The sequence below is a fragment of the Heptranchias perlo genome, chromosome 31 (genome assembly GCF_035084215.1).
Source record: "Heptranchias perlo isolate sHepPer1 chromosome 31, sHepPer1.hap1, whole genome shotgun sequence".
NCBI lineage: Eukaryota > Metazoa > Chordata > Chondrichthyes > Hexanchiformes > Hexanchidae > Heptranchias > Heptranchias perlo.
The window spans coordinates 34,139,766-34,157,983 of NC_090355.1; the positions used below are offsets into that span (position 1 = coordinate 34,139,766).

General features: G+C 43.3%; 1 protein-coding gene across 3 annotated transcripts in view; it reads left to right on the forward strand.

The window, feature by feature from the left end:
* The window catches only part of odf2a (outer dense fiber of sperm tails 2a), a 57,309-nt gene that overhangs the window by 29,446 nt on the left and 9,645 nt on the right, over nt 1-18,218 (forward strand). Inside the window, exons 16-20 of one of the 3 annotated variants that reach the window (XM_067969943.1) lie at nt 1,537-1,695; nt 2,795-2,886; nt 3,941-4,103; nt 5,188-5,313; nt 7,288-13,366. In XM_067969943.1, coding sequence (XP_067826044.1) covers nt 1,537-1,695; nt 2,795-2,886; nt 3,941-4,103; nt 5,188-5,313; nt 7,288-7,461 — 714 coding nt within the window. In that variant the 3' untranslated portion in view covers nt 7,462-13,366. Of the gene's footprint in view, nt 1-1,536; nt 1,696-2,794; nt 2,887-3,921; nt 4,104-5,187; nt 5,314-7,287; nt 13,367-18,218 lie in introns of those variants that run through there. The other 2 variants (XM_067969945.1, XM_067969944.1) reach the window with 2 other exon arrangements.

Consider the following 18,218-nt stretch of genomic DNA (forward strand, 5'->3'; position numbering starts at 1 on the left):
CAGCATTTTACAATGATTTTGATGTATGAATTGCAGCTGAAACACACAGTACTGCAGAATAACATAGATAATATGGTTTTATCTTGCCCCTCCCTATAGCAAAGCTCTTGGCCTCCATGAGGAGCTCAAGTCGTACATGGGGAATCGCTAGTGCAAACCTGCATCCTACCACTACCTTGGCAAGTGCATTGAAGCTCCAATGTACTGTCACCGTGCAACCCTGTTCTGAATGTTGTAAAGGAAAAGTGTGTACAGAATTATAGGGTAAATTTTCATTTTTAGTGCTTCTAGCACAGCACTTCGTATGCTAACAGAGCAATTGAGAGTTTGCAACACAACCCCACAATTTTCAGTCCATTAATTTTACACCAAGAATGGTTCAAATGTGGTACTCCCTACCACAAGGAATAGTTGAGGCGAACAGCATTGATGCATTTAAGGGGAAGCTAGATAAGCACATGAGGGAGAAAGGAATAGAAGGATATGCTGATAGGGTTCAATGAAGTACGGTGGGAGGAGGCTTGTGTGGAGCATAAACACCGGCATAGACCAGTTGAGCCAAATGACCTGTTTCTGTTCTGTGAATACTATGCAATAGGCAGAAAATCCATGTTCCACCTCCTGACATACACTTCTAGTGCATGTAACATTGCCCCAGAAGAACTAAAGATGAAAGTTTACCTTTATAATTTCAATTAAAAATTCTCAGCAAGTATTGAATTGTTAAGATTACTTGACGATATTAACCTACTTTTAGAATGACTTCATAATTAACAACTTTTCTTTTGGTAACTGGCGGAAAGTTCACTGAGCACCATCTTGGAACTTTGCAGGTTAATACTATGGTGTTTGCCGTATTTCCTAACTTACTCCTGTTCTACTTCAGTTTTGAGACGTTGTAGGTTTGACACTTCCTCCCTCTAATTAACCCCTTCCCACATGACCAGCTGCAGAAGGCGCGTTCTGTGGGGCAGGACTGGATCTAGTGCGCTTGTAAAGAATTGGCTCAACTTTCCTAATGGTTGGTTATGGAGCTGTTTTCTTTTTCTCCCCATCTCTCGTCCGCAGTAGACACTGACTCCTTGCTGCGGTACACACTGTTCCACGAAGGCTAGGCACCTCCTGGTATCTTGCCCAAATGGTCATTATTCATATATGAAACTTGTCATTGAGTGTCAGCAAGTTATTTGACTGTGTGGGGCATCATAGCTGAGCCTGGCATTGACATAAGCTAGCTTTCATTTGGGGGAATCCTGCTTTTTGTTCTCTCTCTTAGTTCAGGGGTACAGGAATCTATTATATCCATAACACTGCCAAGGTTGAGATCAGCAAACTCAACACAGACAAGGGATCAAAACTGGGGCCCTTCCTGGCCTTGTGGCTCAGTTACTCACTGGTTAAACTGGTCCATTGGGGAATAGAATGCAATATTTATTTGTTCAAATATTTATTTATAAAATGTACAAACATTATATAGGTTTACACTGGTGAATATATTTTTAATGAACTCTTGACTCCTTTGTGTTCGTGCCGCAGGTGCGGAGACAGATGCAGAACAAACTGACCGACCTGGAGCCCGTTCCCGAGTTGTTGAAGTTAACCGAGCATAAACTACAGGACTGCCAGCAGCAACTGGCCATATACGAGTTCAAAAATGTCGAGCAGTCATCCATCATATGTGATCTCAGGATGGAGGTAGTTTTGAACTTCTGTCCATTTGAGTTCCTTTTTTTTTAATCTGTTAACCGTACTCAGTTGGTGGCACACTTGCCTCTGGTTTAGAAGTTTGTGGGTTCGAGTCACATGCTTCAGCGCACAGTGTAGTCAGATGTTTCAGTGCAGTGCTGAAAGAATACTGCATTATCTGAGATTTTAAACCAAGGCCTATCTGCTTGCTGCAAGAGTTCAAGTGAATGTTGAAGAGCATGGAGTTTCCCTCAATCAACAACACTATATACATTCATCTCATGCCATATGTGGGATCTTGCTGGGTGTCAGAATGGCTGCTATGTCTGTGTTTGCCTACATATGATGTGGAGATGCCAGTGATGGACTGGGGTGGACATTTCCTTATATTTGCCTACATAAGTTACTGCACTTCAAAGTAATTCATTGTATGTGAATTGCTTTGGGATAGTTGAGAGGCACAAGTTTTGTTTTAACAACACACTTTCTGTGTGCATACAGGAGATAGTGTGTCGTTCCAATAACTCTGAATAATGGTATATTTACATTCTTTACAACTCAATGCAAAACCCTGTTAGCCTCCTACTTTGCTGTGTAGGACAGCTTTGTAACAATTGTGACAGGTGTCCTCTAATTTGACATATTACTCTGTCATCTATTATATTAAAAGTATATAGATCAGGAGCTTTCAGAGGGACTGCAGGCACAAATCCATGACACCCTCTATTAGTACAACCTTTAAACATTGTACTTGTGAGGCTAGTTTTTACTGTTTTTTTCCATTTTAAACTGGATTAGTAGTGAGGTCTTGCGGTTTAACAGGAGAATCGTGTCTCTGCTCACGGGTGCAAGTCCGGCACACTTGCGCCTATTTTTGTATATAACCTGAGGGGGAAGTGGAAGGAACTAGAGGGAGGAAAAGATGAAAATTGGATCCTATATGCTCCATTCAGTTTCTGTAACATATTTGGGGAAATGCATTGATACTAAATCAGCATTCAAATTTGGCAAATCCAATTAGAGGAAAATAGGCTTCAAACTAGGTGAATTGATTCCTTGTCAGATTTGGTTCTTTTAACCTCTGCGGTCTGACTCCTTACTTTCACAGATCGAGGAGCAGGGTGGCAGGACGAGAGAGAAGTGGCAGAATCTGCAAGAAGAAAATCATAATCTGAAGCTGAAATTGGAGACTCTGGAAAGGTTGGTTTTGTTGAGTGTAATTCACTGGGGTTGGAGCTGACTGTAAATATTGCTGCTGTAATGAAGGTGAGCTAAACCCGAACTCTGTATTCCTCTTTATGCACCAGTCAAGATACATTGTATATAGCCCTGTTCTCAGTGTGTGTTTTATTTTGAGTTTCATTTCTCCATCCTCTTCCTTGGCTGATTTAGTGCCCCAGGAAGGGATTCCTCCCCAGCCGGGTTCCCTTCACTCCTTGCTGCCGATGACTTGGCCTAAAAGTGCTGAAACTTCCTTAGCCTTCCAAAGGCATGAGTTTTGTATGAAACTCCGTTGCGTCTGGTATTGGAACTCTTTGGTTTCTTAGTTGTGAATCTTAAGAGGGGGTAACATTGCTGCCAGATTGTTGTCTTTTGAAATTGCTCATTTCCCCATAAAATCTCTTGCAGATTCTGGAATCCTTTCTGTAAGTGAACATTTGTTGCATCTATGTGCTGGATTATGTTGTCATCTTTTCTTGCACTTAAGATGTGATGAGTCACTATGTCAAACATTTCAAAGCAATTCGCATGTAGTGTCCAGGGCTTGTCTCAATCTAGGCAAATGTGGCAGCCGTTTTGCACACGAGACGATCCCACAAACAGTGATGAGATGAATGACTGACTAGTTAATCTGTTTCTGGTGGTGGTGATTGAGGGAGGAATGTTGGCCGGGGTACTGGGAGAACTCCTTTCTCTTCCTTGAATGGTGCTATGGCATCTTTAAAATGCACCTGAACCACCAAAACAGGTAAACGGGCATCATTTCAACATCTTGTCCAAAGGGCAGCACCTCTGACAATGTAGCATTGCCGCAGTACTGCATTGTAATGTCAACCTAGATTAAGTGCTCTTAAGTCCTGGAGTGGGGTATGAGTGTACCCTTTTTTTTTTAAAAAGGGGTTGTGAATGGATTAATCAAAATTGAATTGTGTGGTTCAGTGCATTTGTGATTCAGACGTAGGAGAAAATCTAAAGATTTTTAGGAGCAGTAAGGATATTTAACACTGAAGGAAGTGTTGATCATTATTCATAGGAAGCTGGAAGATGTAGACGCGCAGAACCGGGAGCTGGCCCAGGTGGTGGCAAAGCGGGAGGAGAGCATTCACCATAACCAGCAGCGCTTGGAGGAGAAATCCCGTGAGTGCTCCAGCCTGGCTAGACAGCTGGAGGCAGCCATCGATGATGCCAGACGCCAGGTCAGTTCTGAGAGATTTTACCAAACTTGGTCCTTTAGATTCCTGGCTACACACTGCTACTGTGAAATTACTGCCTATAACCTGTATTTACTTTGTGCAGCCATAATAAAGAAATCATGAGACATTTTCACAGGATTGCAGTGTTGCCAAATGGCAGCTTTAGTAAGGAATCTGTTCAAACTTTACAAACTGAATCCAAGAGTTTGACTTGTAAATTGTTTTTCTCAGCAAAAATCCTGCTCCGTTGAACGGCCAGCAAGTAAACTGCTGTGGGTATGTATTCTGACCACTGTGCCCTGTGGGCACAATGCCTTGCACTACAGCTGGTCTTTGGAGACTTTTAGTCCTCAAGGTTGCTGGCTCACAGGTGACCCTTGAGTCGGCCACACTCCATAGTATAAATGAGCCTAGCTCCCTTATCCCAATGGCATTGCTAACCCATGGAAATGTGAGTGTATAATTCTGCCAGTTTCAGTGATGGAAAATTGCGGAGCGGGTCCAGCATGTTTGTTGATGACACCTATAACAGTGGGACACAGTATGCCTACGGAGACTGGCCCCTGACACGGTGTAAAAGCAGGAGTGCTTGGCTTCGAGGTCACTTGGCATCAAAACACAACCCAGTCACACCAATGTGAACAGTGTCAACCATCTGATAAGTGTGCCCATCGAAGAAAGAACACTTTCAGGGTTGGAACTGCAATCATAGAATCAAACGGCTCCAGAAGGAGGCCATTCGGCCCATCATGTCTGTTCTGTCTCTTTGCTATCCTATTAATGCCACTCCCCTGCTCTTTCCCCGTGCAAATTTCTCCCCTTCAAGTATTTATCCAATAGCCTTTTGAAAGTTACTATTGAATCTGCTCCACCACCTTTTCAGGCAGTGCTTCCAGATCATCATAACTCGCTGTGTGGATTAAAAAAAACTCCTCATTTCCCCCCTGGATTTTTTGCCAATTATCTTAAATCTATGTCCTCTGGTTACCAACCCGCCCACCAGTGGAAACAGTTTCTGTTAACGTGAGTCAAATTGTCAACAGGAAAATGTTGGGAATAATGACCAACTGCAACTCTGCTTGACTAGGTGGACCAAACCAGGGAGAGGACTGCGTCAAAAGAGCGAACAACGCAGAGCAAAATACTGGACCTTGAAACTCAGCTGAGCAGAACAAAAACAGAACTGACTCAACTACGACGGAGCAAAGATGATGTGAGTCACGGGTTACAAAATCCCAGTTTTTAAATTTATGTATATTTTCAAATCTGTCCTCAGTCCCAGGGATGGTCAATGAGGCTGATGCCTGGTGATCGTTGGATTAAGTTGTAATGAAGGGTTGGTAAAACTTTGACGCTTCAGCCTTGAAAAGAGGTGAATGAGAAAAAACCTTTTATGGAGGTTATGCATGCTGCCAAATGGAATAGGAAGGGTTAATCCCGAGCACGGTTTAAAGTTAAAATACAATTGTAGGACAAGGGGACGTAAATACAAACTCGTCAAAGGCAAGCTCAGGAAACACTTTACACACGGTGATACCTGAGATGGTCTTCTGGGTAGGGTAGAGGAGGAAAAAACTCGCGTCATTCAAGAAGCTAAATGTTGTGCTGAGGGGTCTGCAGGTGTGTGTAAAATGACCTCTCTCACCTGTAACATATTTGTGAAGTAAGTGGGAAACCAAGTACTTCAAGTCTTTAACTGTCTATCTTGATCCGGTATTCCAACCAGGTGTCAAAATGTTTTCTTCCCATTTTTCTCCTGTTCTATTCTGAGAGGGGCAATGATTCACCCTAGGGTAGGGGTGTCCAAGCTTCTTGCATCTGTGGGACTCATGGCTGTGTGCTGTGGATTCTCATGGGCCACATGTAAAGGTTAAATCCCTGTTCCCATTAATTTGTGTACATCTTCAGCTGGCTACACTAACACATCTTGGTCTTCCGATTTAGGATTTATCCACCATAGCAGCAACACTAGGAACAGCCCATTCCTAATCTCCAGGTCAACTAAATTCAAAGAGGACAAACTAATAAAAGAAATATAAAGGCAACCTTGTTTGGGTTTTAAGGGCCAAATTGCCTGGACTCAGGTTGCATATGGCCCCAGGGCTGCATTTTTGGACCCCCCCCCCCTTCCACATAGGGAGCAGACTTCTGGTGTCTCACCCAAGTGACGACTACATGTTTCAGGAGGCTATTCAAACACAGCCATCACAACCCTCGCCCAATGTTTATACACTGACTCACACTATTCTCACACAATTGCCTGGATAAAGAGCAGCAGGAGCTCCCTCGCCTGGGGACACCGAGGAATTGTGCCACACTGTCATTCTGGTCGTGGCTAGCCAACTCTGGGTGAATCAGGGATTGAACCTGTGGGGGGGTTTTCTCCTCTAAAAATGGAGCTAGCTTAACTATGGCATGCCTGCTCAGCAACCCTGCTTTTCAGCTAATGCACTTCTAGTTAAATTAAGGCATCAGTGGAGCCTTGTTTACTGGGACTACAGGCCTGAGATGGGGCTAAACATAGGCTGATTCTGCAACCCATATTCCCATCCAGCTAGACTCTTTGGGTGTGGAGCCTCATAATTACCCTTGTGATCTCCTTAAACATTATACAATAAACTACTGGCCGGAACTCCCCCCATGGCTCAACAAATTTATCCAGTGAGTAGCTCACCCATACAGGAAGGTCTGGGGGTTCGGGCCCTGGGTTGCACTGAGTTAACTGATCTCAGCCAGGCCAACGGTCAGAGCACTACAATTCACCTGAGCACCCCTGGTTTAGGGAGGGGGAAATCAGCAGGGTTCTTACTGTTGATCGCTATCTATTGATTCCCACTGAAAATGTATGTGGAAGGACGTCTGATGAGGACTGGATCGGGTTCACTGGGAGGCACTCGCTCAAGACTTGCCGATAAATAATGGATATTTGAGTGAGGTACTAGAGGATGCCGGTGGGAAATTGTACCTCAGCAAGAAGCCAGTGCCTTCGGATGAGGTGAAGGGGGGAGAAAATTTTGAGCAGCTAGATTTTGCTGAGAAGCCATTATATAACTGGCACATCCAATAACTGGCACATCCAGTATGACTGCAATGCGATTTATAGCTAAATATACGGTGAAGGATTTACATTACTGACCGTTGAAAGTGTAATCGTGTAAAATCCAATTTGTGCAAAATTACTTCTTAGGCTGAGAGGCGTTCCCAGAGCCGCCTACAAGACCTGAAGGACCGTCTGGAGCAGTCGGAATGCACCAACCGCAGCATGCACAACTATGTCCAGTTCCTCAAATCTTCCTACGCAAATGTGTTTGGCGAATCTGCATTAACGAGCTCTCCAGTCCGACCTCAATCACCCCTCTGAGAATCTCTGCAGTATCAGAAAATTGAACTCATTGACTTATACTCCCTTTTTTTGGTTGGTGGGGGGTGCGGGGGAGTGGGTTCTGGACCTATAAATGATCTTTAAAAGAACACCATATGCAGTACATTCTTATGAACTGGTTAATCTTATGATTACATACGGATTGCAGATTCCAAGGGTAGTAATCACTCCAGCTGTGGTCTCAAGTACAACTGACCATAAGTTAACAAACTTGTCAAATGGATCCTCTAACAACTGTCTAATCATAGACCCGCAGACTCATATGGACTAGATTTGTGAATTAATCAGGACAGTCCTGAGTTTCAGATCAGTGTATTTAGAACTGAAAAATGCCCTAGTATTTATTGGAATTGTGACTTTTTAAAAAAAAAAATTTGTTCATTGACTGGCAAACACATACTGACTGCGGATAGCAGCATCCCTTTCTTGTATCAGATCTATTCATTTTGATTTGCAACACACTCACACACAGGAATTATCCTGCTGTGACTTATCGCTCGCGGCCTTTCTCCCACTAACCCAGCGAGCCTGTTAGCAGCTCTAACAAATGTGTAGTATCGGGCTGAGGGAAGGACAGGTGTGTTGGGTTAGAGCAGGAGAAATGACAGTTTCTCAGTAATTTCTCGCTGCGCTGCAAATCGGTGCCTCACTCCATTTGCTCTTGTGGATTTCTGACCACCTCTGTCACTCATCTCTTTTTTCCCCCCCCCCCCCCCCCCCTTTTCCATTTTGAGCATTATTCTCCCTCTACTTGAATCTCCACCTTGCATTCCACATCATATGACTTAACCACAATTACAAAGCCACCAGCTCCCAAATGGAGGTTCATTAACCTCCTCCTTCCGTGCTACACTTCAATGTGCAACTTCTGTTAAGGTGAGCAGAAGCAAATGTGAGCTGACCCAGTTCCCTAGGACACTCCTACAGGAAACAAGGACATCTATTCCTCAAAAACACTGCTCATTTGTACCGTTTCAACAAATTAATGAGAAGATGCACCGAAATGTTCCTAATTATTGCAACTTTTAAAGATATCCCTATATTAAATTAATTTGCAAAATAAATATTGAGCTAAACGAGAATTTAAATGTCACTTTTCTTGGCTACTGGTGTGCAATTTTTAACAAAACTACTAATGAGTCACCTCTTTATGTAATACTTTAACTTGCTGTAACATTGCGAACAGGACATGGAATTCTGTTAGCTTCAGTCCTTGCTGCACATACTTTCATTACTTTCTGGTCAACTGCTGGAATTAAAACAGATTGGTCCTAAGCCCCCCTCGTTCATTTTGGACTTATTTTTAAAAACCCAATTTTAAAAAAAAACTTATATAAACTAAGAACCAAGGTTTGCTGTGCATCAGTTTGTGTTATACTTGGCCTGGGAGGAGTTAATGCAGACACTCTGTGTGAGAGGTGTTCTATTCCTCAGTGCCAACATACCTCATTTTGATAAACATGGGACAAATCACCAAAAATGTCAATGTCGATAACTTTGCAAAGTTCTGTCACTAACTAACTTCGAGGCCCTTGACTCATCAGTTTTTGGATCCATTTGACAATGATGTACTTGTATCTGAAAATATAAATACTGGATCGCATCAGCTGTGCTGATTTGCAGCTGCAGTCTCTTCCTGTCTGCCTTTCTGTGTCTCACTAACTCATTCTCTCTCGCTCTTTCTCTCTCCTATTTGTTGTGATTCATCTCTTATATGATGGCCTCAGGCTGGGTGTTGTGCAAGGATGAGGTTAAGTGGGCCGAAGGGCCACCTCCGCCCAAATCTATCGTGTGATTTGTGAGAGAGCCGCCCTTTTAAAAATGGGGCAGGTTTTCCATGCCAAAATCTAAAACATTCTGGAATAAAAGGCCCATTTGGCTAACAAAAGTCTTTTCTTTCCGTTGTGCAGAAAGCAGCACAAGAAATGCTGTGTTTTTTTTTGTTAAGTCTTATTGCTAAGGAAACTGTAGCTTTCAGTTTTGATTACACTGAGTGGATTGTTTACTGTGTGCAGTCAAAAAAGTTGAAATGAAGAGTGGATTTTTTTCCTAGCTGTCTGAGAAATAATTTGTCTGAGACATCAGTCGCTGAGTGATTCTTTTCCGTTATCTACTTAAAGCAATATTTCCCTCTGAATATTGAGTATTAAATGGACGTTAGCTCTGAATTAGCGATCAAAAATACTGCTTAATAGCCGTTACATGACACTTTGGAGAATATCCCACTGTATTTGCGTTGAAGGGAATAACAAGCGAGTGAGAATGGAGATGATAATTCTAAATAAGGACTGTTTTGAGCTCTTTTACCTATAAGTGGTTACATTGCAAGAAGGAAAGTCGCACTGTTGTGAAAGCAAAGTTAAGATCATTTTATGATGGGCGATCTTGAGCTAACCACCTCAGCTGTGTGTGTTTGGGGGAGGGAATGACAGCATTACAAAGTAAAACTAGTTTTATTGCATTTAAATCAAAATAAATATATATTTGCTCAAATTTATTCTAAAATAACATTTAAAACCACCTGCACTCGCTGCTCTGTATTTTAAATTTAAGTCCGAAATAATTAACTAAGATAACCTGTAAGAAATTTCCTTGTGCCAACAAATTGCTTAAACTGTTTAAAACTTCATAAAAGTTCACACTTACCATATTGCTTATCCTAAGGGTTGCATTCCTCCTTCACTAAATACTTACCTGTGAGCAGTTATGCAGCATACTGAATTGCAGGATGTCAGAACGATCCCGACATAGCGATCGAATAGGCCAAGGTGAGCAGTGTACCATGTGGCATGTACCATTGTGTACCATAGCCAAAGTCATGATCTCCGAGGGACTAAGTCAGTTCCGCTTTTATATATACATGGGCAGCTTTAATTTTCAGAACTGTTAACACCTGCTGTAAAACATATTGGACAGGATTTCAGCACTCCAAGAAATCTCACGAGGCAAGAAAGTCCAAGTAGTAAAAGGTGGTGGTTGTGGGAGAAAGAGTTTTGAGCAGTCCAAATAGGGGTATCAATACACTACAAGTGGTGAGCACTAAACCAAATTCCACTGTATTCAAAATCAGCAGCCCTTTTAAAAGCTTCCACCAGTAACACATCCTCTGCATGTGTACTTCCTACAGCACAAGTGCTGTCGTCTGGTAATCTGTAACATAGTTTTAAGTTCTCTTGAAAGTTACTGCTCATGACATTTTCAAAACCAACCATATTTAAATACTAACAGATCTCCTGTGGCACTGCTCTCTGGTCTGGCGCACTGCTGTGATGTTTATCTGCTAACCTGTCCTGTCCCTTTAAGGCCACTGCTCAAGTGGTAAACTCAGTCAGGTCAATCGGAGAGCAGTTATAACTGCTTGTAAATTTCACACTACATATCAGTGACTGGCTTTCTATATGTATTTTGCATGCATACAGAGACTTCCACGCCAAAAGGCTTCAGCATGTCGCATTATCTATTCCTTAAATGCAGTGGAGTGACTGTGGGTTTCGATGGGTAGTAAGCTGAATGGCCACTCTCATCAGTGCTTGTCTTTGAAGCTCATGTAGGAAAACTTATTTTTAATAGGAAAAGTTTAACCCAACCTGGGACTACAAATCAATCTTTACTTTTGAAAAGCTCTGGATTTAATTAACGATTCTCCATAATACCATTTTTAACCCCCTGCCCATTTTAAAATGTTTTTTTTCATAGGAACATAGGAGTTGCTAGACGAAAAAAGACCACTGTCTATCTAGTTCGCCATCTACCATCCTGGTAGTTGCACGACTCAATGATAGTGGAGTTGTCGACTAATCATAGCAATCAATGAGTCTACAACAGACCCAGACATGAGGTGAGGACAACCCCCAGTGGTGGAGAGATTTGGGACCCACTGGTCCAAAGTCACCTGTTCCTCCCAAGCATCTACAGTCACCACGTCATTCTCTTCTCTTTAGCCCCTCTCGTCATGCACTGTTCTCTGAAAGGGTGGATAGATGACCACTTCCCAGGAATCTGCCCATTCTGCTCTGTAACTGACCACTGTGTGGGGCGAGGGGTTAAGTTGCACAGGTCAGCTGTTTAGTGTCTCCCTCACTACACGCGCACCTGTTATTTGGCAAAGTAGTGCGTGTAGATGATCCAGCTGAGATCACAAGATCTGAATTACAGGTAGACCCTCTAACCTACCACTCTGTGATACAACACCTTGCTACACTAATACACTGTGCCTCAGTGCCGCTCCGCAGTCTTGTGTACAAGAAAAATAAAAGTAAACCAAGAAAACTCAAATGCTTGTATGGCCTGTGGGTTTTATTACACCAATTTCCCTTTACTTATGGGGCTTTGAACCTATATGCACTTTATTGCTTAAAAATGAACTTGACTGTTCATTTTTTTTAAAATTAAAGTCTGCAAATTATTACTGCAGTAGGAATTGAAGCAGGGTTTTTGCTGGGATGGGGCAATGTCTATATCTTGAAGCAAAGCAGCACCAAATAACTCTTGAGAGCACCGCTCTCCCGAGAGGGTGGATAGGTGACAGCCTCTGCCCATGCTGCTCTGTAACTGGCCACTGCAAAGGGCTTCAAATGGCACAGGTCAGTCTCCTGTGCAAACTGCTGTACTTGTAATTTATATCTTTCCTTATCGCAATATGCAGCATTAATAGTGGAACCTGCTGAGGTACTGATGCAAACAACTTTGAGCAGTGTGTAGTTTGAAACCCCAGAACACTTAATTGCAAACTGTTCAGTTTTTTTCCTGCTTTAACAGCTCCTTCTATGAATGCTTTGAATGAGAAGAATTTCCCCCTACAGCTGAAGGGTTAGTGACACCTGTAAAATGAGGAGGTACACAAGAATTGTATGTTTTGGGTTTTTAATCTGTGCTTGGATCATCAGCCGCCCTATATTGTGCAGGAGTGAGTTTTTAAAAGCCTAGAAATCATTGTGATACCAGTAAGGACGCTTAACAGGGTATATCACGGCTCTGCCAAGAGCTGTGAGTTCCAGGAGCCCGTAGCGGGAAATCAGCTGCAAGCAGCCCGCTGTTTTAATGGATGACGGTCTGAGGGCATGTGTCGAATTCTCTCCACGTGTTCAAGGTGAAGCTTTGCACATTTCTTTATCCGTTTTAAGACGTGTTAAATTATTTGTTGTAAAACAAAATAATGTCCGTTAAAATGGCACACAAGGGCAATGTCATTCCCACTAGTTAGGTGTCCATGTGCCCACACCACAAACAGTAATTTTTTTTTAGGCATAAATCTTTCCCAGGATGCAAGATGAGGAAAGGACAATTATTCCAAAGGGCTTTTTTTTTGTTTAAGACATCATTTTAGAAATAGTTTGTCCGCAGGCTGAAGAGGACAGGTTTCCTCAAGAAGATTTTACATAGAATTTTACAGCACAGAAACGGGCTATTCGGCCCCGAACTGGTCCATGCCAGTGTTTATGCTCCATATGAGCCTCTTCCCACCTCATTTCATCTCAGCCTAACGGATGTTTGTTTGCACTTTCTACAGAACCTCGAGCGTTTAATTCTGAGAGAAATTGAGGCATTATGCATAGGTTTTACATTCATTTTAAATTGATAGCAGCTACAACCGTTGTCCCATTCAATCATGGAATAAACCCTACTTAATTTGGGATTAAAACTTTTTTGGTCCCATGTACTCTGGTGCTTCGACTAATCTTTTTGTAAAATCCCTTAAAATACAAAACCTACTTTTAGGTTTTCAGGGTGAAATATTGCTAGAAGTTGTACATAACTTTTTTTATACTTATTTTGTATACTTTTTTATATTTGCAAATGTTTATATAGTTATATGCAGTACATATTCTATTTGTTTTTATGAACATATTAATAAAAATGGCCAATTTGTTTGAAAGTCAATAAATTTGTCAGTTTTGGTGTCTTTTACAGGGAAGTTATACATTTGTCACCTGCTCTCTCTCCGGCACTTTCACAGTCGTTGGGCAGGATGCCCATCTCTGCCCCTGCCTCAGCTCATCTGCTGCTGAAATCCTCATCCATGCCTTTGTTACCTTTAGACTCAACTATTCCAATGCTCTCCTGGCCGGCCTCCCATCTTCCACCCTCCATAAACTTGAGCTCATCCAAAACTCTGCTATCTGTATCCTAACTCGCACCAAGTCCCATTCACCCATCATCCCTGTGCTCGCTGATCTACATTGACTCCTAGTCTGGGAATGCCTCGATTTTAAAATTCTCATCATTGTTTTCAAATCCCTCCGTGGCCTCCCTATCTCTGTAACCTCCTCCCGCCCTGCAATCCTCCAAGATCTCTGCGCTCCTCCTAATCTTGCCTCTTGCACATCCCCTATTTTAATCGTTAATGGCCAGCTGCCCAGGCCCTAACCTCTCGAATTCCCTCCCTAAACCTCTCTGCCTCTCCACCCCTCTTCTTTTAAGATGCTCCTTAAAACCCACCTCTTTGACCAAGCTTTTGGTCACCTGTCCTAATATCTTCTCCTGTGGCTCGGTGTCAAATTTTGTTTAATAGCACATAGGATGTTTTACTATGTTGAAGGTGCTGTATAAATGCAAGTTGTTGTTGATGGCACGTTAGTTTGGATCTTTTCTATGGAAGTTGTAAGCGGGTTTGTCTTCATGATTCACGAGATGGTGAGTCCTTGATTTCAACTGTGAGGAAGTAAATCACTTGCCAAAAAGGAGAAGTGGCCAAGAATGGTTTTAGCAGCGGCCTTTGTTCCCTTTAATTTTTTCTTGTGATGTTGCCCTCGGGGTATTTAATTGTCAAGCACATAGTGTGGACTGGTCAATTCATTGCCAAATAGTGGGATTTGAACTCATGACCTCTCAAGGTTGCTATCCCAGCACCATAACCACTGCGCTGTTATACCCAATGTATCTTCACTTCATCTTGGCACAAGGGATATTAATGGTGGGGGGCAGGGGGTGGTGGTGAAGAAGAGGAAAATAACTTTCAGGCTGTAAAGAATCAATTTTAGTGTTTGGTTTTGGGTGGGGGTGAATTCATTTTTCTCATTTGCACCCTTTTTTCTTCTCCAGCTTGTCTCAGTCAGGCAGCCTCTGTCTGCCAGGAGAGTGGCCACTGGGCTATTAGTGATGCTGCATATTTCACAACTTGCAGTGGACCAAGTGAATGACATGTCCATTCCCATCTCTCCCCCCACCCCTCTCCAAAAAAGGTATTAATTGATTGGCTTATGACAGCCAGCTGCACATCTCATGGTAAGGCTGTGGACTAAACCAAACTAATTCCAGCAGTGCCAGGCAATGATCATCTCCAACAAGAGAGTCTAACCACCTCCCCTTGACATTCAACGGCATTACCATCGCTGAATCCCCCATCATCAACATCCTAGGGGTCAGCATTGACCAGAAACTTAACTGGACCAGCCACATAAATACTGTGGCTACAAGGGCAGGTCAGAGGCTGGGTATTCTGCGGCGAGTGTCTCACCTCCTGATTCCCCAAAGCCTTTCCACCATCTACAAGGCACAAGTCAGGAGTGTGATGGAATACTCTCCACTTGCCTGGATGAGTGCAGCTCCAACAACACTCAAGAAGCTCGACACTATCCAGGACAAGGCAGCCCAGTTGATTGGCACCCCATCCACCACCCAAAACATTCACTCCCTTCACCACTGGCGCACTGTGGCTGTAGTGTGTACCATCCACAGGATGCACTGCAGCAACTCGCCAAGGCTTCTTTGACAGCACCTCACAAACCCATGACCTCCACCACCTAGAAGGACGAGGGCAGCAGGCACATGGGCACAACACCACCTGCACGTTCCCCTCCTGGAACTCCCTACCTAACAGCATGTGGGAGAACCTTCACCACACGGACTGCAGCGGTTCAAGAAGGCGGCTCACCACCACCTTCTCAAGGTGTGGATATGCCGGTGATGGACTGGGGTTGATAATTGTAAACAATTTTACAACACCATGCTGGACTATAACTTGGTGTTGTAAAATTGTTTACAACCTTCTCAAGGGCAATTAGGGATGGCAATAAATGCTGGCCTTGCCAGCGACGCCCACATCCCATGAATGAATAAAAAAAAAGTGGAATTGGGTGAATGAGTTCTGTGGCCAGAGCTCACAACCATTTTAATTGGAAGGAGGGTTTACTAAAGCGAGCTGCTTTTTATAGAATTCACAACACTGTTGTTTAAGAATTAGCATCTAATTAATTTTTTTTTTTAAGAAGAATTAAACCTCAAGTTGTTGAGACAAATTCCAATTGTTGAGAGTTTGTGATCCTCCAGTTTGCAACCAGGTTCTGCCTTTCTTTCATCAAACAGACCTGAATGTGTCTCGCAGCAGCAACACACATTTTATGGTCCGTGGCGCCGATCAGTAGGTTGTCCCCCAGTAACTCAAATTTCGTCTTCAAGTTTTCCATTTCATCGTGGGCTTCCTGGTAGCATGGTCGTAATTGTCGTCTTGCCCCTACTTGGGCATGTTGCTTCCGGCTTTCCTCTATGGTCCACTTCTGTGACGCCACTTTCTTCTACTCCCATTGCTACCTGTCCCACAAAAGTCAGTGAATCACATGGAAACCTCTGGAGAACCCCAATTCCATTCTTGATTTCCACCCCCAACTCTCCTATTTCTGACCTCCATGCTGTCGCTTGACAGTATTACCTCTGAAGGCTGGGGTCCGCTTCCATTATATGCGCTGACATACAGCTACATCTCTCTGCCGCCACCACCCTTGACTCCAGAGTTGTTGCTGTGCTGTACAACTGCCTGACTAAAAGCAAGTCCTGGACGGCCAGAAATTTCTCCAGTTTAAGGCTGTTCAGCTCCTGCCAAAAACTCCTCACCCATGCCCATATTCTACTCCCCCAACCTTCTGCTCAATTAGTCTGAACCCAACCGTATGTAATCTCACTCTCCTATTTAACCCTGAGCTAAGCTTCAAAGCATCGCAAAGGCCACCTATTATCTGCACAACATCAATCACCTCTGTCCTTATCCTGCCTCATCCATGCATTTGTCACCTTTTAGGCTTATCTTCTCCGACTCTCCCAAAACTCTGCCACTCGTATCTCATCGCTGCTATGTCCTCCTCACCTAATGCCCCTGACCTCAGCAGACTCCATTGGCTCCGCATCCCACAGCAAAAATGGATTTTGAAATCCCTATGCTTATTTACAAATCCCTCCTGAGCCTCTGCAATCTGCTCCAGCCTACATCTCAGCTTGCACCTACTTTTTGACCTTGGTCTACTGTTCATCTCCTCCCCTTGCCCATCACTCCACTTTTGGTGACAAAACCTTCAACTGTCACATCCTGCACTCTGGAATTCTCTTCCTAGATGCCTCTGCCTTGCATCTATTCCCACATTCAAAAGCGTCCTCAAAATGCTTCATCTCTTTTAGCATTGCCTTTGGTCACTTCCCTAAACTCTTAAGTCCTGCTTGGTCATAGAGTTATACAGCACGGATAGAGGCCCTTCGGCCCATCGTGTCCGCGCCGGCCATCAAGCCCTGTCTACTCTAATCCCATATTCCAGCATTTGGTCCGTAGCCTTGTATGCTATGGCATTTCAAGTGCTCATCCAAATGCTTCTTGAATGTTGTGAGGGTTCCTGCCTCCACAACCCTGGTGTTTGCTTCCATTGCCTAATGTGGACATTTCTCTGTTAACAGACTCTAAATATGTACTTTGTTGCTGTTGGCAGAAAATGGATAAAGGTTTTGTGTTGGATCTTGAGCTCATCCAAAACACTGCTGCCCATGTCCTAACTCTCTCCCAAGTCCCGTTTTCCCATCCACCTACATTGACTGGGATGGGATCGGCTCGCCTCGATTTTAAAGTTCTCATCCTTATTTTCAAATCCCTTCATGGCCTCACCCCTCCCTATCTCTGTAAACTCCTCCAGCCCTACAACCTTCCGAGATCTCTGCACTCCACCAATTCTGGCCTCTTGCGCATCCCCGATTTTAATCGCTCCACCATTGGCGGCCGTGCCTTCAGCTGCCTAAATCCTAAGCTCTGGAATGCCCTCCCTAAACTTCTCCGCCCCTCTCTCTTCTCCTCCTCGAAGACGCACCTTCAAACCCACCTCTTTGACCAAACTTTTGGTCACCTGTCCTAATATCTCCTTATGTGGCTTGGTTTCAAATTTTGTTTGTTAATTGCTCCTGTGAAGCGCCTTGGGACATTTTACTACGTTAAAGGCGCTATATAAATGCAAGTAGTTGTTGATCATCAAATTATGGTGCAATGCTTTTGACATTTGTTGTAATTCACCTTTTCATTAACTTGTCATATTAAACATGACTTGCATCTTCTGCCCCAGTACATGCAACATCTCCAGAATTTGACAGAAAGCAGCTTTGTTTCTGCAACATCTAAATCCATTTTTTTCAGATCAAGCTACCCAAATCCCTTGCAGCTGCATACAGATCTCAAATCAGCTCTTTTCTGCGCACAACATTCTGGTGTTCAGTTACAAAATACTCCAGGAACTTTTAAAAGTACAATATCTTGCTTTATTCAAGGCACAATACTGATTTAATGATGGTGAATTAATATGGGCAGTGTGTATATGTGATCTCTCCCAGTGCCTCAACATCGAAAACCACCCTTTGACCCATGTGCATATCTGCGATGCCTCAAGGGATCAGTCTTGAGCACCAACAATGTTTAATCTATTTGAGGACTCTGGTATCATTTCTGAAATAAAATAAAATCAGGTTCAATTTTCAACCAAAGCAACTTGCAC